Source organism: Anolis sagrei, chromosome 6 (genome assembly GCF_037176765.1).
Source record: "Anolis sagrei isolate rAnoSag1 chromosome 6, rAnoSag1.mat, whole genome shotgun sequence".
Classification (NCBI taxonomy): domain Eukaryota; kingdom Metazoa; phylum Chordata; class Lepidosauria; order Squamata; family Dactyloidae; genus Anolis; species Anolis sagrei.
The window spans coordinates 36,358,695-36,385,297 of record NC_090026.1 but is presented as its reverse complement, the minus strand read 5'-3'; the positions used below and the strand labels follow the sequence as shown (position 1 = coordinate 36,385,297).

The 26,603-nt window shown below is 42.2% G+C and overlaps 2 protein-coding genes across 2 annotated transcripts in view; both read left to right on the top strand.

Annotated features, from left to right (window-relative positions):
* Positions 1 to 686: 686 nt before the first annotated feature.
* On the top strand, positions 687 to 18,513 carry RAB5C (RAB5C, member RAS oncogene family). The gene is made up of 6 exons (XM_060780954.2): positions 687 to 815; positions 8,564 to 8,797; positions 11,316 to 11,467; positions 12,823 to 12,945; positions 15,948 to 16,041; positions 17,147 to 18,513. The coding sequence occupies exons 2-6, from the start codon at positions 8,632 to 8,634 to the stop codon at positions 17,260 to 17,262; spliced, it is 651 nt and encodes a 216-aa protein (XP_060636937.1). The 5' UTR covers positions 687 to 815; positions 8,564 to 8,631; the 3' UTR covers positions 17,263 to 18,513.
* Positions 18,514 to 24,683: 6,170 nt separating this feature from the next.
* KAT2A (lysine acetyltransferase 2A) overlaps positions 24,684 to 26,603 on the top strand; it is a 30,914-nt gene continuing 28,994 nt past the window's right edge. Inside the window, exon 1 of the mRNA XM_060780953.2 lies at positions 24,684 to 24,995. Within this exon, the coding sequence (XP_060636936.2) occupies positions 24,684 to 24,995 (312 nt within the window). The remainder of the gene's footprint in view (positions 24,996 to 26,603) is intronic.

Sequence of the window (26,603 nt, the reverse complement as noted above, 5' to 3'; positions counted from 1 at the left end):
GGTTGCCAAAGACCACCAGAAAACACAGTACATATTTTCCGTTAGTCGTGGGGGTTCTGTGTGGGAGGTTTGGCCCAATTCTATCGCGGGTGGGGTTCAGAATGCTCTTTGATTGTAGCTGAACTAAAAATCCCAGTAACTACAACTCCTAAATGTCGAGGTCTATTTTCCCCAAACTCCATCTGTGTTCACATTTGGGCATATGGAGTATTCGTGCCAAGTTTGGTCCAGATCCATCATTGTTTGAGTTCACAGTGCTCTCTGGATGGAGGTGAACTACAACTCCCAAACTCAAAGTCAATGCCCGCTTAAGTGGAAAAGGAATGGGCCTGAGGCTGTTAAGGAATTGTGGGAGTTGAAGTTCAAGCCACCTGGAGTACCCAAGTTTGTCCATGAGTGGTTCTCAACCTGTGGGTCCCCAGATGTTTTGGCATACAACTCCCAGAAATCTTAACAGCTGGTAAACAGAGTGAGATTTCTGGGAGTTGTAGGCCAAAACATCTGGGGACTCCAGGTTGAGAACCACTTCCCTGAGCCTCTTTTCCCCGCCTCCTCTTCCCTTGAGTGACATTACGATCATTGGATAGGAAAGGCGGAGCTACGGATTGCGTCACCACGATTGGAGCATAGAACAGCCTATCAGAAACGGGGAGGAAGTAGAGCAAATAGAACAGCGCCCAGAAGGCGGAGATGTCAGAGGAAGCGGAAGAAGCTGGAAAGGAGTGGAGGGCGGAAGTGGCGCTGCTGGAGATTGGGGGGAAGGCGAGCGAAGGGGCCGGAGGCGACGAGGGCTGCGGTCCCGCGGGCGGGAGCGGGTGAGTGGCGCTTGAGGGAGAAGGCCTTGGCCGGGAGGAGGGAGGGGGGCCTGTGGGGGTGGCTTGCAAGCAGAGAGAGAGAGAGCCATTGCCGGGAGGTGGGGCTTCTGAGCAAAATGGAGCCTCCAGGCATAGGGGCAGCATACCTTTCAGGGCCTGTGGCTTCATTCTCTGCTTCTCTGGAGGCATTTGGTGCACCTGCCTTGGAAAGATTAGGATGCTGGGTCAGAGGCACCTCCAACCCTGTGTTAGGTTTTGGGGTTTTATATTTATCACTGCATGCAATATATTTCCACCACTTGAGGCAGTTTGAGGGAAGAGCCTGCCAGGGAATTTTTAAAAACCATTTATACATTCTCATGCTCAAGATCCTGCAAGGAAGACTCCAGCAATACATGAAGAGAGAGTTGCCAGGTGTACAAGCTGGGTTTAGAAAAGGCAGAGGAACCAGAGACCAAATTGCCAATATCTGCTGGATAATGAAGAAAGACGGGGAGTTTCAGGAAAACATCTATTTCTGTTTTATTGACTATTCTAAAGCCTTTGACTGTGTGGACCATAATACATTGTGGCAACTTTGAGATCTTCCGGGGAGGCCCTGCTCTCGATCCCGCCTGCAACACAGGCACGGCTGGCGGGGACGAGAGACAGGGCCTTCTCGGTGGTGGCCCCTCGGCTGTGGAACGCCCTTCCCACGGTCATTAGATCGGCTCCCTCATTGATGGTATTTCGGAGAAAGTGAAAACCTGGTTATTTGAATAGGCAGTGCAATGAATTTTAGGAAATGGAACTACGGACGACGGGTTTGGATCATGATTCTAGTTATGAGACGCCAATGAATGTTTATTGTTGTTTAATTGGGCATACCAAATCACCTTATCTCTCTCCTGAGGAAACTGTATAAGGACCAAGTAGCAACAGTCAGAACTGACCATGGTTCAAGATTGGAAAAGGCGTGCGGCACGGTTGTATACTCTCACCCAACCTATTCAACTTGTATGCAGAACACATCATGCGATGTACGGGGCTTGATGAATGCAAAGCTGGGGTGAAAATTGCTGGAAGAAACATTAAAAACCTTAGATATGCAGATGACACCACTTTGATGACCAAAAGTGAGGAGGAGCTGAGGGGCCTTCTAATCAAGGTGAAAGAAAAAAGCACAAAAGCTGGGTTGCAGTTAAACATAAAAAAAACCAAGATTATGGCAACCAGACTGATTGATAACTGGCAAATAGAGGGAGAAAACGTGAAGGAAGTGCTTTGTATTTCTAGGTGCAAAGATTACTCCAGATGCACACTGCATCCAGGAAATCAGAAGACACTTACTTCTTGGGAGGAGAGCAATGACCAATCTGGATAAAATAGTGAAGAGTAGAGACATCACACTGGCAATGAAGATCCGCATAGTAAAAGCAATGGTATTCACCGTAATAACCTATGGATGTGAGAGCTGGATCATAGGGAAGACTGACTGAAAGCAGATAGATGTTTTTGAACCGTGGTGTTGGAGGAAAATTCTGAGAGTGCCTTGGACCACGAGAAGATCCACCCAGTCCATATTTCAGGAAATAAAGCCTGACTGCTCATTGGAGGGAAGGATATTAGAGGCAAAGATGAAATATTTTGGCCACATCATGAAAAGACAGGAAAGTTTAGAGAACACAATGATGCTAGGGAAAATGGAAGGAAAAGGAAGAGGGGCCGACCAAGGGCAAGATGGATGGATGGCATCCTTGAAGTGACTGGCATGACCCTGAAGGAGCTGGGGGTGGTGACGGCCAACAGGGAGCTCTGGCGTGTGATGGTCCATGAGGTCACGAAGAGTCGGAGACGACTGAACAAATGAGCAACAACAAGGGAAGAGCATACCAGGGATTTTTAAATAATCATTAATATATTAATATTGTCACCTTTTCAGTATTGAATCCACCCATGCTGGGAAATAGAAGGCTGCTGGGCCGAAGGCACCTCAGAGGCTGGATCTACACTGCCATATAATCCAGTTTTAAATCCAGATGATATGCTTTAAACTGGATTATATGAGTCTACTCCAGGCATGGGCAGACTTTGGCCCTCTAGGTATTTTGGACCTCAACTCCCACCATTCCTAACAGCCGTGGATGGATTTTGTTAATGTGGTTGTTGAGTATTATTATGCATCCCGCTCCCTCTCCTTTCAGGGAGAGGGAGCGGGATATAAATAAAGATGATTATTATTCTTATATGGAAGTGTAGATGGGTCCTGGGTTGCTCCAGCAGAAATCTCCACATGTTTGGGCTGTGACTATGCTTGCGCTTCTGAATCCAAAACGTGGACCTTCTACAGCCATCACACTCAACTCCTGGAATGATTTCATCAGTGCTTCCTCCGAAAAATCCTGCAAATCTCTTAGGAAGGAAGACAAGCAGACAAATGGCAGCATGCTGCAAGAAGCAGAGATCACCAGCATTGAAGTGATGGCCCTCCACTATCAACTTCACTGGCTACAGTCGGGAAGCCTGATCACCATTTCCCAAAGCAGTTACTCTACTCCAAACTCAAGAACGAAAAATGGAAGGCTAGTGGACAGGAAAAGAAATTTAAAGATGGGCTTAAAAGCAACCTGAAAACTTTGACATAGACACTGAGAACTGGGAAGCACTGGTCCTTGAGCACTCTAACTGGAGGTCAGCTGTGACCAACAGTGCTGTGAAATTCAAAGAGGCACAAATAGAGAGCGAAAGGGAGAAATGTGCTTCAAGCCAACCCTTACCAGGATCGCCTTCCACCTGGAAACCGGTGTCCTCCTTTTGGAAGAACATGCGTGTCAATAATACGTCTCTGTAGTCCTCTACGGACCCACCGCCAAGACCATATATTTGGAAGGCCATCCTACTCAGACACAAGTAATAGCTGATGATGATCCTTCTGAATCAAAATAAAGAGACTATTCTGCAATTTACATAAGTGATAAACAGTTGCACAACAATGCTTAAGTTAACTTAGGGTATTAGAAAGAGTGAAACCAAATCAACATACACTAGCATTTTGGAGAAGATAATAATCCTTAATATTATTATATGTCCTATGGGTGGTGGGTGCACGTAGAGATGACAAATTGTTTAACTGTTTTATTGTATGTTTTGTGCTAATGTTCATTGTGTGTGATTTGTATAATTTATTTATTATTTAAAAATGGTGGGGGGGGAGTGAATGCTCAGCCAATTAAATGTATCTGATTTCTGCTCTGCCCTCTCCCCACAGAGCTCAAATGGATACCACCTCTTGCTTTATTTAAATTTATATTAGTCTTGATACAACAGATAATTGCAAAAACAGAGCTTTAGAAAGGTAGAAAAATCATACTATTTTGAGGAGAGCTGTGCTGATAATCCTGAGCTGGATTTTTCTTGGTTTGGAGAATAAACTTTACAGTTCTGCTTATTAGCTCAATTTTAAAAATCGTGTATGCATTAGTTTCATTTATATTGCCACTTTTCCACCACTTCAGGTGATGTACAGTAGACTCTGGGTAAACTGGCCCCTGTGGGAATTGGTAGATCCTGGAGAAATGTTTCTTGTTGCTTATGAGTTACTATCAAAAATAGGCCTAACTAAGGCCTAACCTTTGCATAGATTTGATATTAATAATGAAACATAATAATTAAAAGGAAATTAAGAGAAACTTAACATGGCACTTTTTTGCTGTATTATAAAAACTAATTTTACTATATTATAAAAATGGATTTTAAAGTATTGTTTCTTCAATTTCTTGCCAGTTGCTTGAGAGTTTCATTGTTTGGGTTAGTTAACTTTTTATATAAGGTATTATACCAAAAAATATTCCACTAAATTGAGAGTTCTTGTTCCTTGAGTTGCAGTTAATGGGAAGTCTGCTGTATGTGGTTCTCCTTTCATTTATCCCTATAACAACAACAACCCTGTGAGGTGGGTCAGGCTGGGTGAGAGTGTCCCAAGAACAAGGAGTGATTTAAAGGAGACTGAATGGAGACTGAATCTCTCAAGTTACAATCTAGCACTCTAATCATTGCATTAAAACATTAATTAAATTAAATTAAATTAATTAAAGTATTAGAGGGAGCAAGCATAATAGAGTGGATGGGTAGGTGGGAGTTTAGACCAGACAGTTCTTTTTCTAAGGCCAGGAGTTGTTGCAACTTCTAATTGGGATTTGCTGTTAGTTCTGTTAAAATGTTTGTTTTGCTTTTAATAGCAGTGTCCATCCAAAAACAACAAGTACAGCATTTGTAAAGTGCAATAGGTTTGGAGATAGGAAGTCCTTTTTTTTAAGGGTCCAAAGGTTGGACTCCATATCTGTCTGGCTCTCAGACTCCAATAAACCCCAGCCTTATCCTAATCTGTTTTGAGCTTTGTGTATATATGGACCATCTTTTCTGGAGATGTTGACCGAGTTTTTTCATGTTTGTTGCAGACTGAAGTGGCATTAAATCATGATTGCCTCACTTTCCCAAATACCACAGAACTATAATAAAGTAGTCATCTTAAGAACCAATAACTGCTTAACTTTAGTGTGCCTTTCTCTTAACTTAGGCAAATGGTAATTTTTTATGACTAGTATCTCATTCTTGGAAGAATGCTGCTTCAGTGGTATAAGAACAAATCCTTAAGTGAAATCTTCTCTCTTTCATGAACCCACTGGGTTTTTTGAGAAGGAACTGTATCTCTGTTTAGTGTCTTCTTTCCCCACACTCTTTAGGAATAGCACTTTATTTTTCTACACTTAAGAATCTAAGTATAATGTGTACAAAGTGAACTAAGCACTGATGAAAACCCTGTATAAATAAGTCTTATGAACTGTTAAAGGGAGCAATCTTTCCTGTATAACAATTGTTCTATTATCTTTCTTGGACATTTTGTTCTTCCTTGAGCATTTGGTTTCTCGTTAACCCATCCCAACCATTTATTGTCATTACTTGGCAGCTGCCACCATCCCTCCTTCCTGAGTTGCTTTTCATATCAGTAGACTGCTCTAAACCTGTGGGGCAAGCTGTTTACTTCACTACCTAAGTTGCTTACACATCAGCGTTCAGTTTTAGAAGATTGTTTTTGCATCTCACAAGAGGAAGATGCTCTTGATTCAACATATCCAGTGCTTATTACACACGGACTCCAACATAGTTACATTAATAGATTTCTCAGAGGGAGATTCATGTTCTGCCTTTAGATTGTCTTTCACTCTTAATTCTGGTGTACTGATCCATATGAATTTAGGACCTACACAGAACATTTAATGTTCTGTCCTACTTTAGCGTAGAAATAGGGAAAGTGTGGTCCTCCAGATGTTGACATGTTGGTGTCTCACAAGTGAAATCATACTGGAGTAGCAAAGCTCAATAGTGGGAAAGTAATATTCCAGCAATATTTAGAGCAGAGCTTTCCAAACTGTGACACAGTTTGGAAAACTCTTCTCTAGGTTTTGTCTCATGAAAATCTTTCATTTATATTTCTAAACAGTGTCACAGTTGGGAAATATAAATGAAAAGTTTTCATGAAATACGTTGTGTCCCCATACATGATGTATGTGTGCAAATCTCTTACAAGAGGTTGGTTTAACGTTTGAGATGCTACTAGAATCAAATGACGATGCCACAAAATGATGCATGTATAAAAATAGTGTATTACCAATATGAAATGGTTGGGAATCTCTGACCTACAGGGCTACAGGTCCCCATCCCTGCTCTATGTAGTGTTCTCCAACCTGATAATCTTCGGATTCATTTGATTGAACATGTGTATCTTTCTCAGTGTGTTTGATGGGTAGTACAGGGTACTACTGCATTCCCAAAATGTCCTTAAAATGGACAAGCTCCTTTTTTCTACATATATGCTTGCTATGTTGTTGTGCACTGTGCTAGCTTTACACAAAAATTTTTTGTTGAAGTACATTGGTTAAAGAAACTGGTAGCATTTTATTATGGAAAATGTCTGGCCAATACTGAAATTAGATGTGATGCGTACTCTCTTCTGCATATACAGAATGGCATATGGTTGTAAGGTAGGATGGGGATTGCAATTCTATTCCATCCTAGCCGTGAAGCCAGTAGGCAAAAATTATAGAAGCTGCAGTGTGGGAAGCTACATTTGTAATAAAATCTACATTAGCAATAATGAGCTACCAACCCACAAGATAGCCTGGGAAAGTAAATTCATGCCCCCAGGCCTTTGATTTAATCATAGCTTCTGAGGTAAAAATGAAACAAGGGAGACTCTTCACTTAGGTCAAGTGGCTCAGTTGATGCTTCATTTTCCTCTTCCCTGATCTAGAAAAGGTTCGAGGTGATCAAGAAATCTGGGGCTCAGGGACAAAGTAAGTCTGCACCACAGTGAACATGGTTTTTCAATCTTGCATCTAAGCCAGTGGTTCGCAACCTTTTTTTTTTGACCAGGGACCACTTGACCAGGGGCCACTCTCCAAAATTAGCACCAAAAGGATTACAAATCAGTTTTTGTTCAACTTTAGATTCAGTTTGGGGTGCTGATTCAGAAAATTGCATTGGATAGACCGCATCAGCTCCAATTTCTGATACAGAACATATCCCATGGTCAGCGACAGGGAAGGAGGGGCAGGCAGCACGAAAGGAGCAGAAATTAAATAGGAAGGAGGCTTGTGGACCAGATTTTCGTCCTTGTGGCCCACTGGTTAAGAACCACTGATCTAAGTTGAGGCATGAACATATAACTCCTTGATTCTTATGACTGTTCTGTAACTATTGGGGGACAAGTTAAAAGGCCATTGTTTCCTTTTTCATTTTTATAGGGTGTGTAGGGTTATTTTTTTTAAAGAACCAAACTGACAGTCAAGATTTAGATTACAATGATATTTACGGTACCTATTTTTTAAAATAACAGCCAAGTCATCACATTACATTACACTTCTTTAGAGTTATTCTTTAAGATTTTGACATTTAGAAATTTAGACATTCCTGCATTATTTTCTGCCAGGAAGTAACATCCTTTAATAGCTGAACTCACAAATGCAGTAACTAAATCAGAGGATTGTTCCCAAATAGTCAAGTTTCTGTTTTGGAGGCGAATGATTAATGTGAAGTGTTTCTCTTTCACTTCTAAGCTGATGTTATGAAAACAAATGCTGTAAATCATCATATTCTCAATGTCTTGTCTAAAGGTCATCTAGTTATAACTGTACTTAGAATTTATATACCATCAAGCAACTTCAGACTTTTGAACAGAACTGTACCTGGTCATGATCTGTATTACAGCCCTGTAAGGTTGTCCAGTACTGTTAAATCTCCTGGAGATGTATGGCAGAAGGAGCCAGGCTTCAAGACTGCCTGGCTTAAAGTCCACCTGCTGAGATCTGAAGTTGAAACTTTCTGACTTATACCAAGGCATCATGAGCACTATCCAAAACCAGCTTTTAACCTGGTTGAACCAGTTGAATACTAAACAACAATCACACTTTTGTTTCTTGAAAAGGACTTCGCTGTATGTTTACCTTACCCAAGAGGATTGTTATAAAGGCAGTTTACTCATTTGAATAATGGGAGAACAACTTGCCTGAGACAAAGCTCGGGGGCAAAATTGTTTAGACTATAAATCCGAGATCCTTAATGGGATCCTAGAAGCTGTTATCTGGGAAGTAACTTTTACAGAATCTGCCCAAGCCTATTCAACAGGTGTTGGAGCCTCAATCCAATTTTTCAAGTGTTCAGTTTGTATCAGAAGTGGCTCCCTTGTACATAAAATGTCTCTTCTCTTTCAGTTGGCGATTAATTTGCCTCGCCTACAGTCCCGCCTTCTTGTCAGAGTCTGCCATCCTTATAAGGGGCCATGGCGGGCCGCGGTGGAGCTGCACGGCCAAATGGACCGGCTGTAGGGAATAAGATCTGTCAGTTTAAACTGGTGCTTCTGGGAGAGTCAGCTGTCGGGAAGTCCAGCCTTGTCTTGCGTTTTGTGAAAGGACAGTTTCATGAGTACCAGGAGAGCACCATTGGAGGTAAGCACTGCAGGGTGGGTGGTACTCCTCACAGTGCCTAGTTGTCTACACAATTCCTACTGCTATTAAACTTTTTTCTACATAAATGTGTGACAAATGATTCTGAAAAACTATTCCATGGTACGTATTTTGTTTCAAAGCACAAAGCTGTTGTGAGCAACTTTGGCCCTTCAGATTTTATTGGATTGTAATTACAATCAGCCTGTCCAGCATACCAAATCATGAATGATTATGGGAATTGAAGTCAAAAGCATCAAGAACAGTGGTTCTCAACCCGTAGGTCCCCAGATGTTTTGGCCTTCAACTCCCAGAATTTCTAACAGCTGGTAAACTGGCTGGGCTTTCTGGGAGTTGTAGGCCAAAACACCTGGGGACGCACAGGTTGAGAACCACTGTTGAGAACCACAGGTTGAGAACCACCACTGTGCTAAAAGACCAGCTGTCTTCTTTATGTAGGGCATTCTGCTTCTTATGTGTCCAGCAAGCTGTTATGATTGTAAATTATTGGAATGAAGTGGAAGAAGAATGCAAATTGTCTTGAATGGGAAGGAACATACCATCTTTCGATACTGTGCTGCAACTCACATCACTTCTAGCATAGCTAATAGTACAAAGTGATGGGAGTTGTGCTCCAGCAATTTCTAGCAGGCAACATGTTCTTCATTCCTACTCTAGAAATGTTTGTATGCTGCTACTGGTTCATATTTAGAAATTGTAAGAATCTTGCAAGTTTGGCCTATTTTGCAGAATATGTTTGAGAAGCCTTCTAATCAAGGTGAAAGAAGAAAGCACAAAAGCTGGGTTGCAGTTTAACATAAAAAAACCAAGATTATGGCAACATGAATGATTGACAACTGGGAAATAGAGGGAGAAAAGGTGGAGGCAGTGACAGACTTTGTATTTCTAGGTGCAAAGATTACTGCAGACGCAGATTTCAGCCAGGAAATCAGGAGACGCTTACTTCTTGAGAGGAGAGCAATGACCAATCTTGATAAAATAGTGAAGAGTAGAGACATCACACTGGCAACAAAGATCCGCATAATTAAAGCAGTGGTATTCCCCGTAACCACCTACGGATGTGAGAGCTGGACCATAGGGAAGGCTGAGCGAAGGAAGATAGATGCTTTTGAACTGTGGTGCTGGAGGAAAGTTCTGAGAGTGCCTTGGACTGCGAGAAGATCCAACCAGTCCATACTTCAAGAAATAAAGCCTGACTGCTCATTGGAGGGAAGAATAGTAGAAGCCAAGATAAAGTACTTTGGCCACATCATGAGAAAAAAGGAAAGCTTAGAGAAGACAATGATGCTGGGGAAAATGGAAGGAAAAAGGAAGCGGGGCCGACCAAGGGCAAAATGGATGGATGGTATCCTTGAAGTGACTGGATTGACCTTGAAGGAGCTGGGGGTGGTGACGGCCGACAGGGAGCTCTGGCGTGGACTGGTCCATGAAGTCACGAAGAGTCGGAAACGACTGAACGAATGAACAACAATAACAATGTTTGCCCTTAACACTGTTTTCTAATACAAATGACTTGTTAGAAAGCAAGGTTGAAGAGCCTATGCCATTCTAGGTGTTGGTTTACAGATCTCAGCATCCGTTATTGTTTGTTCCACTTGTTGGGGGCATTGGCTTAACCTAGAAGGCCACAAGCGCAACTCCTCAAACTAGGGGATGCTGATGCTTACTGGTTTTCAAAATTACCTTCTAGGCTTTTCAAAAACACATTGTCATTAAGATCCCTGACTCCACACTAACAAAAGCAACAAAGGGAAACAAAAATTGTGCGTGTGTGTAGCCACGAAAACATGTCAGTTCGGTGAAATTGTTTCTCTGCCTTGAGCAGACTGGCTGTCCAGATGCCGAAGGCTGCAGTAGTTCTTGCTTCACCACTTACAATTTCCACTCTGTCAAGTGTGAGGGACCAACACCAACCTTGGCAGGTTTTGGCCCATTCTGAGCCAAGTAAGCATATAAAGCGTGAGTTACTGCTCCATAAGCTGAAGTTGGCGTGACAGCAAACAACAACAACTGGTGTCAAATCCTGTTCAGTTTATTACATCTGGAGAATTTCTTGGGAGCAAAGGCTGCTTAAGGACTGACTAGCTCATGGCCTGGTTTATTGCAAAATTGCAGAAGAGGTGTCTGTACATTCAAGAATACGCTTTTTAAAGCCTTGGAAGTCAGACACTTTGAAGAGCAGCTCACATCAGCCCTACCCAGCATAGTAGTAAAATTTTTCCATTTTACTTAAATATCTTTCCTATATCATTTTTGCTTTACCCTTTTTCCAGGCATCTGCCAAAATGTTATCAGAATAAATCTATGGTGGGTTTTTTTTTTTGTCGTGTCAGGAGCGACTTGAGAAACTGCAAGTCGTTTTTGGTGTGATAGAATTGGCCGTCTGCAAGAACGTTGCCCAGGGGACGCCCGGATGATTTGATGGTTGCTCTCTGTGAAAAACAACAACCCCAGATTTCTCTCATCCTTGATGTAACTGTTCCTGACTTTTATTTTCCAGCTGCTTTCCTTACACAGACCATCTGCCTAGATGACACAACAGTCAAGTTTGAGATCTGGGATACAGCTGGTCAGGAACGGTACCACAGTCTGGCACCAATGTATTACCGGGGTGCTCAAGCAGCCATTGTTGTTTATGACATCACAAACATGGTAAGGATTTTTATATTAATATACTTTATTTATATTCTGCTCTATCTTGAGTAAGTCAAGTTGGCTTTTATCTAATTTAGTCTGCAGTACTACTTTTCTGGTTCCGATTCCATAAAAGGCATTCTGCCCCGAGAATTGATGAGTCTGTGCTTTGAATGAAGAATGTCATGCAGGACAACCATTGAGTTGGGTTGTGCCTTGAGTTTGGGCCTAATTCTAGTTCAGCTTAAATGTTTGCCTGAGCTGTGCCATTTCAAAGTGTGATGAAGTATTGCTTACAAAAAGAATCTCTGCACATAAAAAGGAGTATGTCAAGAAATAGATATGTTACACATGTATTACCTAAAATGTTTAGGTGAAATGCTATTTCCATATCTATTTAATTTCCTAGTTATCAGATTGTAAATAGGGCCTGATTCTAAGTTTGCATTTTGGAATATTGGTATTATATTGGATTTTAAGGGACTCTTCCAAAAGTAAAATTCTTGATATTGAGTGGGTTTGTATATGTGATTAGATTATGGTTTAGTGTCAGGAAAATGTGTAGTTTTCCATGCTGTTGGACTGCAATTTCCATCATTCTCTTCCTTGGCTGTTCTCGCCAGGGCTAATGGAACTCACAATCCAGCAACATAAGGATGGCAACCCATTTAATGGCCAGGTATTGCACACTAGACAAGAGAAAAATAAATCAAAATCTTCTATCTTTCTTCTTTCTTCTCTTGTAGAAGATATAAATCAAAATTCAACTTCACTTTAGGTCATTCTTTGTTTGTGATACCACATGAATCCTGGATTTGAATAAATTGGTCATTTGCTAAACCAGAATCAAACTGAATTGTAGAATAAACAGCTTGTAGAATAAACTGCAAATTATATAAGTCTGAAAAAGAAACCAATAAAACAATCTTTAACAACAGCCTTTGAAAAGTTTTGTATATCTTTAAAGCTTGGGTGTCACTGTGAACTTCAGACGTAGTAAGGGAGCAGTTTTTTTTTTTTGTCATGTTAGCTTTTAAAATCCTATTTGTTATACACCTTGCATTTCTGCAAACACACTTGATTTTGAATCACACATTTCAGTTTGTTGCCTTGCTGTCTATCCTGGACATGCAGGATGACCTTCATCCCTCTTTAACCATTAAACACCACAATCATGTAATTCCTATCTGTATCTTCCTATCTGTGGTGTGGGAAGGCCCCACAACTGGACATATGTGGTGCATAAGCTCTCGAGCGCTATGCGACCAGTTGAAATATGGCAGGGAAATATAGTGGTACTACAGCAGGCAAGAACTGGGATTTGTGAAATTGCAGTGGCACAACACTTTTTTTTTTGTTTTGTTTTTTGGTAGGACACCTTTGTGCGAGCCAAGAATTGGGTGAAGGAACTGCAACGTCAAGCCAGCTCAAACATAGTCATTGCCCTGGCAGGAAACAAGGCTGACTTGGGTAGCAAACGAGCAGTGGACTTCCAAGTAAGTGTGTGTGTGTGTTTTAATATTGGGAAGTTTACAAAGCATTCTATAATGGATGGTCCGAAGGTTTAGTCCTTTTTACTCTCACCAAATGAATGGAATTCCTTTCTGAGTTACTTTCTCAACATAAAGAGTGTTCAATAACAGTAGGGATTGCACAGCTCTCCAAATATTACCAAGTTATCTGTACTGGCTAGGACTGATGAAAGTTGCAGTCCCAACATCTGGAGGACCACATGTTTCCCACCCCTGATTTAACCTGATCGTGGAGTATAAGCCAGCAGCTTCCATGCTTCATTATTAGGACTGAACTTTAGATTAGGAAAACAATGGTATGGATTCCCCTCTGGTTTGTGTTTGCTTGGAATGTATTTTCAAAAATTCTTGGCACACTCCCTTTTGAGCACATCTCAAAGAGCACATCTTTAGGCTCGCTGGAATCGGGAAGGCACGATTCCAGCGAGCCTAAAACAGGCTATTATAAAGCCGCTGTTGAAGAAACCATCACTGGACCCCACTAAATTTGACAACTTTCGGCCTGTTTCCAATCTTCCCTTTTTGGGCAAAGTCATGGAAAGCGTGGTGGCCTCACAACTCCAGGTATTCTTGAGAGACACGGATTATCTGGATCCGGCGCAGTCTGGTTTCAGACCGGGACATGGTACCGAGACGGTCTTGGTCGCCTTAGTGGATGATCTCCGCCGGGAGCTAGACAGGGGGAGTGTGTCCCTGTTGGTGCTTCTGGACCTCTCAGCGGCCTTCGATACCGTCAACCACGGTATTCTTCTGGGACGCCTTGCAGAGATGGGCCTTGAGGGCACCGCTTTGCGGTGGCTCCAGTCATTTCTGGAGGGTCGTACCCAGAAGGTGTTATTGGGGGACTCCTGTTCAACACCACAGTCCTTGACCTGTGGTGTTCCTCAGGGCTCCATACTGTCCCCCATGCTGTTTAACATCTACATGAAGCCGCTGGGCGAGATCATCCGGAGTTTCGGGGTGCGGAGTCACCTGTACGCAGATGACGTCCAACTCTGTCACTCCTTCCCACCTGCTACTAAGGAGGCTGTCGAAGTCCTGAACCGGTGCCTGGCCGCTGTGACGGTCTGGATGAGGGCGAACAAACTGAAATTGAATCCAGACAAGACAGAGGTACTCCTGGTCAGTCGCAAGGCCGAACAGGGTATAGGGTTACAGCCTGTGCTGGACGGGGTCGCACTCCCCTTGAAGGCACAGGTTCGCAGCTTGGGTGTGACCCTGGACTCATCGCTGAGCCTGGATCCCCAGGTTTCAGCGGTGACCAGGGGAGCATTTGCACAGCTTCGGCTCGTGCGCCAGCTGCGCCCGTATCTTGGGAAGTCTGACTTGGCCACGGTGGTACACGCTTTGGTCACATCCCGCCTCGACTACTGCAACGCTCTCTACGTGGGGCTGCCCTTGAAGACGGCCCGGAAGCTCCAGCTAGTCCAGCGCGCGGCAGCCATGTTGTTAACCGGAGCGGGACGCAGGGAGCGCACAACGCCCTTGCTGTCCCAGCTCCATTGGCTGCCGATTAGCTACCGGGCCCAATTCAAGGTGCTGGTGCTAACCTACAAAGCCCTAAACGGTTCCGGCCCAAAATACCTTGAGTACCGCATCTCGGCCTACGAGCCCACGAGGACCTTGAGATCATCCGGGGAGGCCCTTCTCTCGGTCCCGCCTGCCTCACAGGCACGCTTGGCGGGGACTAGAGAGCGGGCCTTCTCGGTGGTGGCCCCCCGGCTCTGGAACTCCCTCCCCGCTGAAATTAGACAGGCGCCTTCCCTCCTGGCCTTCCGCAAGGGCCTGAAAACCTGGCTCTTTGAAAAGGCCTTCAATTAAGTGCTATGCTTTGGAACGACCACTGGAATGGACTATGACTACGAGACTGATTGTGACCCAAACAGGACGAAGCGGATTTTTAGCTTAATTAGCTGTGTGTTAGTTAGATGTGTGTTATGACCCTGAATTTATTGTAATTGTTGTCTTTATGTTCTATGTTTTGTACACCGCCACGAGTCGCCTTCGGGCTGAGAGTGGCGGTTAATAAATGCAAATAATAATAATAATAATAATAATAGTAGTAGAAATGGATCATATTGTTTTCATAATGACACTCTTATAAAGAGTTTCGCAAGAAATGAAAATAAACAATCTGAAAAGTGTTATCCTGCTCCTCTAGTTTCTAAGGTGAGAGGTACATGCTTCTTAAACTGCTCAGTTACCTTGGCCCCTTCACAACTCTGCACTATGGGGATAATACCTACCTATTTAACAAGGTTGTTATAATCCTTACAACAAGATTATGTTGCACATTCTTAAAGCTACATAAAACAGTTGGCTCAACTTGATCAATTTCCGTTTTGATTTTTAGCTTTATCTGCCATTCAAAACAGTTGTACAAAGAATACGCTGCACTGGTTCTGTGCAGCTTGGATAGGTGTGAAGTAGCTGCCAGCGGTTTCTTTGCAATATGTGGGTGGCAATACTTCCCTAACTTTGGAGAGTAGTTGTAAATATTATGCGAAATACATTATAAGCTTAGAGTAAGGTTGAGGACTATGTGGGCCTCCCAATGTTTCTGGCATTCAACTCTGATGATCCCTCTTTGGCTTTGCTGTCTAGGACTAATGGGTGCCGATCTCCAACAACATCTGTGTGGGAACAACACATATTTCCCAAACCTGATCTAGAAGGTTATAAATGCTAAGTAATTCTGAAAGAAAGCAAAATGCTTGGAATGGCTAATAAGGTTTTTTGATAAAATGACGATGAGCTTAGTCATTGTTGCTGTAACTTCTGTATTGTGTCTCATTCCCTCTGGATCTATGGTTATTAGATGGTGCAAACAAAATTTAATATTGGTGGGATGGATAGTCTGCCACGTGCCTTGTTTCCATTTTTGGTACATATGAGCTGTGACTATTTGGCCAATCAAGGTAGGCCCAATACTCCGATTATAATATTTGGGGTATGTATGATTTCAGGAAGCCCAGACATACGCAGATGATAACAGCTTGCTGTTCATGGAGACATCCGCAAAGACAGCAATGAATGTGAATGAAACCTTCATGGCAATAGGTAAGTGAAGTGTTTAGGTAAAGGCACATAGAGTGTGTCCTTCCCCCCCGCCCCTCCCCAAACGCACCCATGAGCTGAGAATCTATCATGGTGTATAAGAGTTGTAGGTTCTTGAATACGTCTTGTAGGGCTTGTTATCTTCCTTAAATGTATAAGGAAGCTATATGGTTTTGACAGCAGAGGTAGTAAAAGCTATTTACTGTGGAAGTTGAGAGGGAAAAGAACTTATGGTAGAGAAGTAGAAGAGAGGCACATAGCAACATTGCAGGATCTCAGGCTCTGGGCTTTTCAACTTTCTTCTGTCCAAAGCTGACCCTTTAGTCTTCCCAAGGCAGCCACACACTCCTCCATTATACTCCATGACTTCTCCTTTTACTCATTTTCCCCCTCAAATTCTAAAATAGCCCCTCCCAAGACAGACTTCAATAGCTTTAAGGTCACATATGCTGGTATTCTTGGTCCTGTTTTTTTGCCTTTGGTCCATTCACCCACGGAACTTAGCCCATGAATATCTCTGCTATTGAATTTGGCCCTTGAGTTGAGAAACATTCCCAGTCCTTGAAATGGGAGTAGGCTTGAGGCAGAGATTTTGGCCTACATCTCCCAGAAATCCCAGCCTCTTTACCAGCTGTTAGGATTTCTGGGAGTTGAAGGCCAAAACATCTGGGGACCCACAGGTTGAGAACCACTGAACTATAGGGATGTAATCCCACTTAGAGGTCTGAAGTTTGTCCATCCCCGAAATAAATTGGTTGCAACTGGAAAAGAAGAAAGGAGAGGATAGGAGAAGGCTTGTGTGTGAGGAGAATTAATGGGTCAGCAGCTATCTTTGGGTGTCGTAGAACAGACTGAAAAGGTTCATGAAGGATGGTGTATCTGTGTGTATGCACACATACATACACACACATGTACACATTCACACATACTGTTCAGATTAATCTTGGGTGCATATCAGCAGAAGTATTGGCTGGTCATTGTGAACAATGGAATGAGGTTACACTGAGCAAGTCTTTCTACTAGCGTGTGCATTATTTCCCATATAAAGTGGGTCTTAAGAACCAGTATGCTACGTAGGCTCCTGAATGTGTTGCCTTTTTGCCTTCAGCTAAGAAGCTCCCCAAAAATGAGCCACAGTGCGCAACGGGAGCAGCAGGCAGGAATCGAGGAGTCGACCTCCAGGAGAGTAGCCAACCCAGCAAGGGTCAGTGTTGCAGCAACTGAGAAGTCCCTGCGCGCTCCTCTGGGTGGCCCCAACTGGAACATGCCTGAACTGATCGCACTTACAGGAGAACAGCTGCCAGGATCCCCCTCTTCTTTCCTCTCCACCCCCTTTCTTTGCTGCTGTGATCCCTCCCCCTCTCTTTATTCTTCCAGTTTCTAGAATGGGCTGGGGGCACAAAAACAGCTGCTCCTCTTCTGTACCAATAATGAATTCCTATTTTTAAAAGTCTTAGTCACCTTTTTAAAAACACAAATGAACTGTGGCACTCCTCTACCATTTTTCATGGGTAGATGGTGATGTGATGTATGTTCTCAAAGCTTTGATCTCTCTTTTTTTTTCTCTCTGCCTTTTCCCAATGGGTTTTATGGCCTTGTATTTGCTCATAGCTGCTTGGAAGAAAGAAGCATTTGTCTTGTATGGGATGTGTGACTTATGATACATCTGTTTGATGATCCTAAGCCACTTTAGCTAGTAGAGCTTAATAACTGGTAGATATAGGCCGAAGAAGGTGGCAAGAGAACTATGAGCTTTGGAACACTTGTTCCCAGGGTTTTCTGGGTGGGAACCTGCTTTGATGTGGCATAGATTTGCCTTTTAAGAAAACAAGTCACAGAACATGCAGGCAACCACTAAATGAAATCATAGCATTAATGCTAGATTGAGAGAACCCTCTAGCCTTTAAGCCTTGTTTTGACCAAATCACAATTATGGATATTCTTGGGGGGAGAGGTGGGTACAGCTGATTTTCTTCTGTATTTTGTATTCTAGTTTTCAACATATAACCAATCAGTATCTCTTTAATTACATATACCAACTAGCCTTGCACCCATCTCAGTTTGCATTGGGTTTTGGATATACCAACAGCATTAATTTTCTTATTTACATTTTGGAGATAATGCACTAATTCCACTTGTTAAAGAAAACATGTTTCAAAATTATCTCTTGATGAACAATGCAATGTCATTTTTAACCACATAATACAATGCTGGTGGGTGTCTGGATGCATCAGGTGGGAGATAATGGGCAAGCAAACAGTGGGGAACAGTAATATGTATTCTCATACAGTCAAAATATGGGTAATTCCACTAAATGAAACTGCAGAAGGGAGGTCACAAATTTTGCTTCTCATCTAGTGCCTGAAGCATTTTTGTCTTACTCATATTGGTATTTAAGAAAAGGAGTATATGTCAGTCTCTTCAATGCAAAGCTCCAGTTGTGTATGATTTAAAAAAATAAATTTTTATAAATCAGATTTGACTTATTTTCTATCTGTATTAATCTATTTCATGACTGTCGTCTGTTATTGAACCTACCAAGAAATTAGTAAAATTTTAGTGAACGTTGTGCCAAATGGTGCTAATGAATTCAGAAGGTTAAATGTTCCATTTGAATTCCAAAATCATGGGATTAAATCTCTAAAATAGTTATTATATCCCTAAAAGACTTCCTGCTTTTCTGGAACAGGAAACCGATATTGAGTGGGTAGATGAGAAACAGCTATTGACTGCAGGTTCCTTTGTATTGTGGGCTGAACAGCTGTGATTTTATAGCAGTCTTCAATATCCTTACGGGTCAAGAAAACATACCAATGTTGACAGCGCCACTTCTGTTTGAAGGTAAAACCCACCCTGTCTAGCAGAGACTATGTAATGTGGAAGAACTGTGTGTTCTTGCAGTCAGTATGTGAAAGGAGATTAAAAAGCTGAAGGCGAAAAGGAAAACTGAAAGGAGGTAGAAAGCAGTTAAAAGATAAGTTGGTACAAGCAGAGACTCATGAGGGAGGGCCTTTGTACAAATTACAAAGACATAAACAGATGTTTGCACTGTTAAAGAAGTGAATAAAAGAACATGGGAAATTTGAACTCTTAACGTATTCCAGCTAGAAGTGATTTGGGGCAGAGGAAAACAGTTGGTAATCTTGAGCCAAGACAAATAAAACCTTTTGGATCTCAAAAGTACTTCAGGAGATGACGGCGTAAACATTTGCCTGTTAGTCCACTTGTTCCATCAATACAAACGCCTTTTAAAAATGTACTTTGCCAGTTTATACAATCACTCTTCAGGAGTTCATTAACATTATGTAATCATCATGTGTGAAGTAATCATCTGAGAGAAAATAGTGGGTTTGGAAGAAGAGTCGGAGGCATGACTGAGTATTGTTTACTCTGCTAAATTAAACTTGGGTTGACTGCAGAGTTTTAAAAGACAAAAAATGAGGTCTATGCTAATTAAACTGATTTGCAATTGGATCTGATTTGTTGCAGCATTTGTTTACATGCATAGAGTATCACTCCGATATTTAGCAAGACAATAATGTGGACTTAAATTCTCTTCCAAATAAAAAAAAGGTTGCTTCACATCAAACCTCGCTTTGAATATTTAATCCACATCTCCCATTACAAGGCCTGCAAGCATTGCTGAAAAAGGGCTTACTGGCACCCAGTATAGTGTGGTCTTAAGTAGAATCTGAGATCATATACCTTTCTAGAATAGTCTTGCCAAATGCCACCAATTTTACCCTTGCAACATTGCCGGAACTGAAAGTCAAAATCTGAGCCAATGTATTAAAGTCTCCCATTTCATCTCACTAGGGCAAACAAAGGTTCCAGGAAGTCAATGTGAATAATGTTCTATAGTTTTGGAACACTTTCTTGCTTGCGGTTTCATAATCAGTTTGGCTACTGTAGGAGAGTTTCTGCTACAAACGCCTTCTCAAGTCTATTTGGAAGACCCAAGAATGAATTATCCCTTGTGTGTATACATTGGGGAATACTGATATAATAGGGATTGTCAAACACCTATCAGTATTCCTTGCCTAAGAAAACATTGGGAAAGCCATAGGTGACTTGAAGACACAAATAGTACACTGGCCCCTTGGTATTAACTGGGGTTTAATTCCAGAACCCCTGTTGATTCCCAAAGCTATGGATGCTTAAATCCCATTATATGCAAAAGCATAGAAAATGATCCCCCCCTTTACAAAATTCCAAAATTATCCCCCTTTTTAAAGGTTTTTGGATAGGGAGGAGATATTTTTAGGCAATTGATGGTCAAATACATGGATATAGAGAACTAGCTTTAATTTCCATAATTCTACAGCTAGTGTATTAATTCAAGTATTGGCCTATGACTCTGGAAGACCATGATATGGATCCCTCTCAGCTACAGGATTACCTTGGACTAGTCACAATCTCTTAGAATGCATCCACACAGTAGAATTAATGCAGTTTGACACCACTTAGCAGTTTGGTGAAGCAACAGCACTCTGGCAACAAAGGAGACCTTGAAAGCTACATCTCTCATAATTCCATAGCATTGAGCACTGGCAGTTAAGGTGGCGTCTAACTGCACTAATGCTATGGTGTAGATCAAGCATGGGCAAACTTGGGCCCTCCAGGTATTTTGGACTTCTCACCATTCCTAACAGCTGGTATGGTGGGAGTTGAAGTCCAAAACACCTGGAGGACCCAAGTTTGCCCATGCCTGGTGTAAATGCACTCATCTGGTATAGATGAAGGCAATGGAAAATCACTTCTAAATAAACTATGGAGAAAACTCTAGTATAGGATCACTATCATTGGGAGTCGAAGGTCCATAACAACAGGAGAGACAAGCAACTTGTTTTTCCAGTATACTATAAAATATGCTCATATATTTCTCCCAATTATTACCTGCTGCTATAGCCTCATTAGCATGTAGGACAGGAGGATCTATTTCATCCCATCCAGAAAAAAGCACAAAGAATAATTATTTCAATATTCCAGATTTGCTTATGAGCTGTGAGCACACTGTTTGTGGGTATTTGCAATAAAACCATAAACACAACAAAATAAAATTAAACACAAATTGATGAGATGGTTTTATTACAGAAATAAGACAAAAACTATCAAATTCCAATCAAAACTAGATCCAGATTGATTACGATATTATTACAGTAATAGGATTATAAACACAATGAAATTCAAATCAGTACTAGATCCAAATTGGTAACACAATTTTATTACATTATTTATTATGTCAGAAGTGTATTGAGAAACACAGTTATAATGTATAATGCAATAATGTGATAATGTGGCATGTCTCATTAAGAGCCACATCCAGTTTTAATGTGGTGAGATGTATTCCACATTGGGCATATGTATTCAACACAGAGTACCAAAGCACAAGGGCAGATGTCTTTACTGTACCTGGATGTGATACCCAGGTTGCGCCAGCTTTCATATGATATTATTTCTAGCACCCATTTTTTGCTTGATAGTCAAGCAGTGCTTCTTGTAAGTCAGAGCACAGTCCAGAGTAATTCCCAGATATTGGTGTGCTGCAATGCTTCAGTGGAATTCTTTCCCAAATAATTCTCAGAACTTGAGATGCTTGTCTATTCTTAAGGTGAAAACCACACATTTGCATTTTAGATGGATTACAGGAATGCAATCAAACGGTTTGTCACAACCCCCAATGGGGCTGTAGAGTTTTAATCATTTTTGGTACTAAATTGAATACACATTCTCATTTGGTTTCCAAACAGAAATCATTTCATTGGTCTAAACTAGTTAAAGGAGTCCCCAGTGGCGCAATGGGTTAAACTGCTGAGCTGCTGAACTTGCTAACCGAAAGGTTGCAGGTTCGAATCCGGGGTGCGGCGTGAGCTCCCGCTGTTAGCCCAGCTTCTGCCAACCTAGCAGTTCGAAAACAAGCAAATGTGAGTAGATCAATAAGTACTGCTCCGGCGGGAAGGCAATGGCGCTCCATGGTCATGCTGGCCACGTGATCTTGGAGGTGTCTCTGGACAACACCGGCTCTTCGGCTTGGAAATGGAGATGAGCACCAACCCCCAGAGTCGGACACAACTGGACTTAACCTTTAACTTTACCTACGCTAGTTATTCAAATTGTTATTGGTTCTTTATTATTTTGATTGACATAACAGCACATGTAGGACCCTAATAATAGCACATCTATAGTCGATTGTTCTCTGACCATGACTGTCCCAATGAATGAATCTTGAGTTGCAAACATAACTCCAAAGCGACAGGAAATCTTGGGAATTATAGCACTAGCTAGCCAGTTTTGTCTGAATGTACTGTTATCCTTGAAAAGTAATTTCCTCTCCACAGCAACGTTTTCTCAAATCATCAGCCTTTTTTGTAAACAAAGGCCCTTTGCAGAAACAGGCCAATATGGCAGTAAAGAAAAGGACAAATGTCAATGTGCTGGAAGAAGCAAAGACCACCAGCATTGAAGTGATGGTCCTCCACCATCAACTCCGCTGAACCTGCCACATTGTCCGGATGCCCGACCACCATATCCCAAAGCAATTGCTGTACTCCGAACTCAAGAACAGAAACCAGAATGTTGGTGGGCAGGAAAAGAGATTTAAAGACGGGCTCAAAGCCAACCTTAAAAACCCCGGTATAGACACTGAGAACTGGGAAACTCTGACTCTTGAGCGCTGCAGCTGGAGGTCAGCTGTGACCAGCAGTGCTGTAGAATTTGAAGAGGTACGAATGGAGGGCGAAAGAGAGAAACGTGCCAAGAGGAAGGCGCATCAAGCCAACCCCGACCGGGACCTCCTTCCACCTGGAAACCAATGCCCTCACTGCAGGAGAACATGCAGATCAAGAATAGGGTTCCACAGTCACCTACGGACCCACCGCCAGTACACTGATCTTGGAAAACAATCCTACTCGGACAACGAGGGATTGCGTAAGACAGGGGTCCTCAAACTTTTTAAATGGAGGGCCAGGTCACAGTCCCTCAAACTGTTGGAGGGCAGGATTATAATTTGAAAAAAACGAATAAATTCCTATGTACACTCCAATATCTTATTTGTAGTGCAAAAAAATAAATAAAAATAAAAACCAAACAGTAACTAAAATGAAGAACATTTTTAACAAATATAAACTTATTAGTATTTCAATGGGAAGTGTGGGCCTGTTGTTGTTGTGTGCTTTCAAGTCATTTCAGACTTAGGTTGACCCTGAGCGAGGGGCCAGGTAAATGACCTTGGAGGGCTGTATCCAGCCCCCAGGCCTTAGTTTGAGGACCCCTGGCCTAAGAAGTAAGAAAGAAAAAGATATGTGGACATTGGGAGCATCTCTGAAAATTCCCTTTTTAAACTACATCTCCCTCAAGACTATAAACACAATAAAAATCAAATCAGTTTCTTGATCCAAATGGATTAAGTAATTTTTTTAAAAAAAACCACTAAATAATAATAATAATAATAATAATAAAACTTTATTTGTACCTCGCTACCATCTCCCCAAGGGACTTGGTGCGGCTTACATGAGGCCAAGACCACAGCACATCAATAAACAAAAGCGATAACAGTAATCAATACAAAACAGTTAAAATAAACTGCCAGGGAATCAAATGCTAATCACGGTGGTCAGTTGAAATGTTCACACCTAGCTCCAGGAGACAAGAGTCCTTTGTCTCACCCTGGTCATTCCACAGATATATAAACCCCTTTTTCCTAGTTCCAACAGACCTCACTACCTCTGAGGTTGCTTGCTAAAGATGCAGGCAAAACGTCAGGAGAAATGCCTCTAGAACATGGCCATATAGCCCAAAAAAACCTACAACAACCCAGTGATTCCGGCCATGAAAGCCTTCGACAATAGTTAAAATAAAACTCAAAAACAAAAAATACACAATAAGCAATAAACAATAACAATAACATACAGCATTTAAAAACCTATGTCCGGGCCAAATGTAATAATTTAAAATTTAAAATGCTGGGCATGAACAAGGTAGGGTGAACTAGGATAGGGTTTTTAAAGAAAGATGAGGGCACACAGACAATCCTAAATCAATATTAAAGTGCATTTGATGACATATTGCTAAGAGTTTTCCTTATTCTGGGAAGGCACACTGGAACAACCACGTTTTTAGGCTCCTCCTAAAGACTGCCATCATTGGGGCATGCCTGATGTCCTTAGGGAGTGAATTCCAGAGTTGAGGGGCCACCACCGAGAAGGCCCTCTCCCTCGTCCCCACCAATCGCGCTTGCGAAGGAGGTGGGGGCGCAAGTAGGGCCTCTCCAGATGATCAAAGAGACACAGGAAAATTCAAATCAAAACAAAACCCAAATCAATCAAATAACTGTATTAGAGAAATAGTATTGTGGCATCTTCAGGATGAATAAACTGCCACCAATAAAAGTTTAGGCCAAGTAAGATTTAGTTTTGAAGCTGCATCAGGGCTGAATGTATTTTACATCTTTTACATGACGTTGATTGACAGCTCCTTTCTCTTCTGGTCTGCTATATGAACAACAGGACTCATCACTTAAGCCTTGGATTTCACCTTAAACGGCCCCTACTTGTGGGACTACATTCTCCGGCATGCAACTGGTTACAGCGAGCATGCGCAGTGGCGCTCCAGCCACAGGCCTAGGAGCCTCCGCCTGGCTTCTGAGCATGCGCAGTGGCATCCATGCGCCCACGCCGCCTCGGAGGGTCCTGGACATCATGGCGGAGCCGGAGGTTTCCTTACAGACTAGTGCCCGGACCCCGCAGGCTGCCGCATCCTCCGCCGCCACCGCTTCTTCGGCCACAGCGCCGCCTGCTTCCTCTGGAGGCGGGTCCGGAGGAAGCAGCAGTAGCAGCAGCAGCGATCCGGTTCGCCCGGGATTAAGCCAGCAACAGCGCGCGAGTCAGCGTAAAGCGCATGCGCGGAGCTTCCCGCGGGCAAAAAAGCTCGAGAAGCTGGGGGTATTTTCAGCGTGCAAGGTACGAAGCCCCGTAGGGGACAAAAATGTGCGGAAATAATGCCTCCGACTTTGTGGTCCAGCCATAGCTGCATCCTTTATGGATGTAGCAAGGCATTGATTAGGGTTTTTGGTCGCCTTGTTCTCCGACGCTGAGCGCAAACAGCACTTAGATTTGACATTCTGAATATATGCAGCCAATTGTTTCAGGGACTGGTAAAGAAGTTGATGTGGCTATCAGAAATTATGGGAAAACATTGAAAAGCAAATGTCCATCTCTCCAATTAGTTCATATGTATAATTTCTGTCAGATGTGTTGGCCTACATTCTTGTCAATGGGTGTCACGTTGCCAGGGCTCTGCCTTTACAGAGGCAGAGATGAACCAAACAAAAACCCAGTCTGTATAATAATAATAATAATAATAATAATCTTTATTTATACTCTGCCACCATCTCCCCAATAGGGACTCGGAGCGGCTTACATGGAGCCAAGCCCGGACAACATATTACATCAAAATAAAACCAAAACATAAACAACAAGCAACATTATCAAAATTACATTAAAAAAAACAAAACAAAAAACATATGAATATAGTAACAAAATAACATTACAATAAACACATTCGCAGTAACAGTGGGCGGGCCACATGTACAGGATAAAATGTTCAAAAACTCTAATGAGATAAAAATAGGAGCAAGTTATTTGCAGGGAGCTCATAAAGACACACAGGGTTGTGAAACTAAACTTCCCATTTGGGGAGCGTGTACTCCAGTGGCAGAAGCATTGAGGGGAGCAATAGTGTCATGTTGTGCACCTACTCGCCAAAGGCGCAGCAGAAGAGCCAAGTTTTAAGGTTCTTTTTAAATGTTTCTAGTGTAAAACAATTTAATTAAAACAGCACTTACTTTCAGGCTGTTTTAATAGTCCAAAATATAAAACATAAAGATAGCACTCAGCCACAGAATAAACAAAAACAGCAAACACTGTTCCAGGTTCAAGCTAACTCTGTAGTCAAAGGTCCAGTCCAGTGGTTAAACGCCGAGAATTCAATAAACAAAGTCCAGGGATCAAAAGTCTACCGTAGTCAACAGCCAGTCCAAAGATTCAAGGTTCCAGGATTCTAAGAGTTAAGGAGACAGGTCGGGATACCGAAAATCCAGAGACCTGGTGGAAAATCAGCAGCATCCACCACCAAAATATGACAATTACTTTGCTCTCGAAGATCAGTCCCAAGGCTAGCTCCTTATATCCAGAAACACCCAGCTGCAACGCATCCCTTGCATACCTCCACCCTCACTTGCTTTCACCCATGAACTCTTACTTACAGATTACTCAACCCTTTAGAAATAAGACTTACATTAATCCTTCCATCACCAACTGCTAGGCCTACCACCACCAACCACCATCAACTGCAGAACATGATACATGACATTGGGTCATGTTTACTTGTGTAATTACATTATTTATATTCCGCCCTTCTCACCCTACAGGGGACTCAGGGTGGATTACAATGCACATATACATGGCAAACATTCAATGCCATATAAACATACAACATGTATAAACAGACACAGAGACATTTAACATTCCAGCTTTTCCAGCTTTATGAGGGTATGCTCGATTCCGGCC

What these genes read in the sequence shown, in the direction of transcription:
- RAB5C (XM_060780954.2), top strand. Translation starts at nt 8,632, where the DNA reads ATGGCGGGCCGCGGTGGAGCTGCACGGCCAAATGGACCGGCTGTAGGG. An exon ending in AACGAGCAGTGGACTTCCAA is followed by an intron (nt 12,946 to 15,947) that starts GTAAGTGTGTGT and finishes GTATGATTTCAG; the next exon opens with GAAGCCCAGACATACGCAGA. An exon ending in TGAAACCTTCATGGCAATAG is followed by an intron (nt 16,042 to 17,146) that starts GTAAGTGAAGTG and finishes TTTTGCCTTCAG; the next exon opens with CTAAGAAGCTCCCCAAAAAT.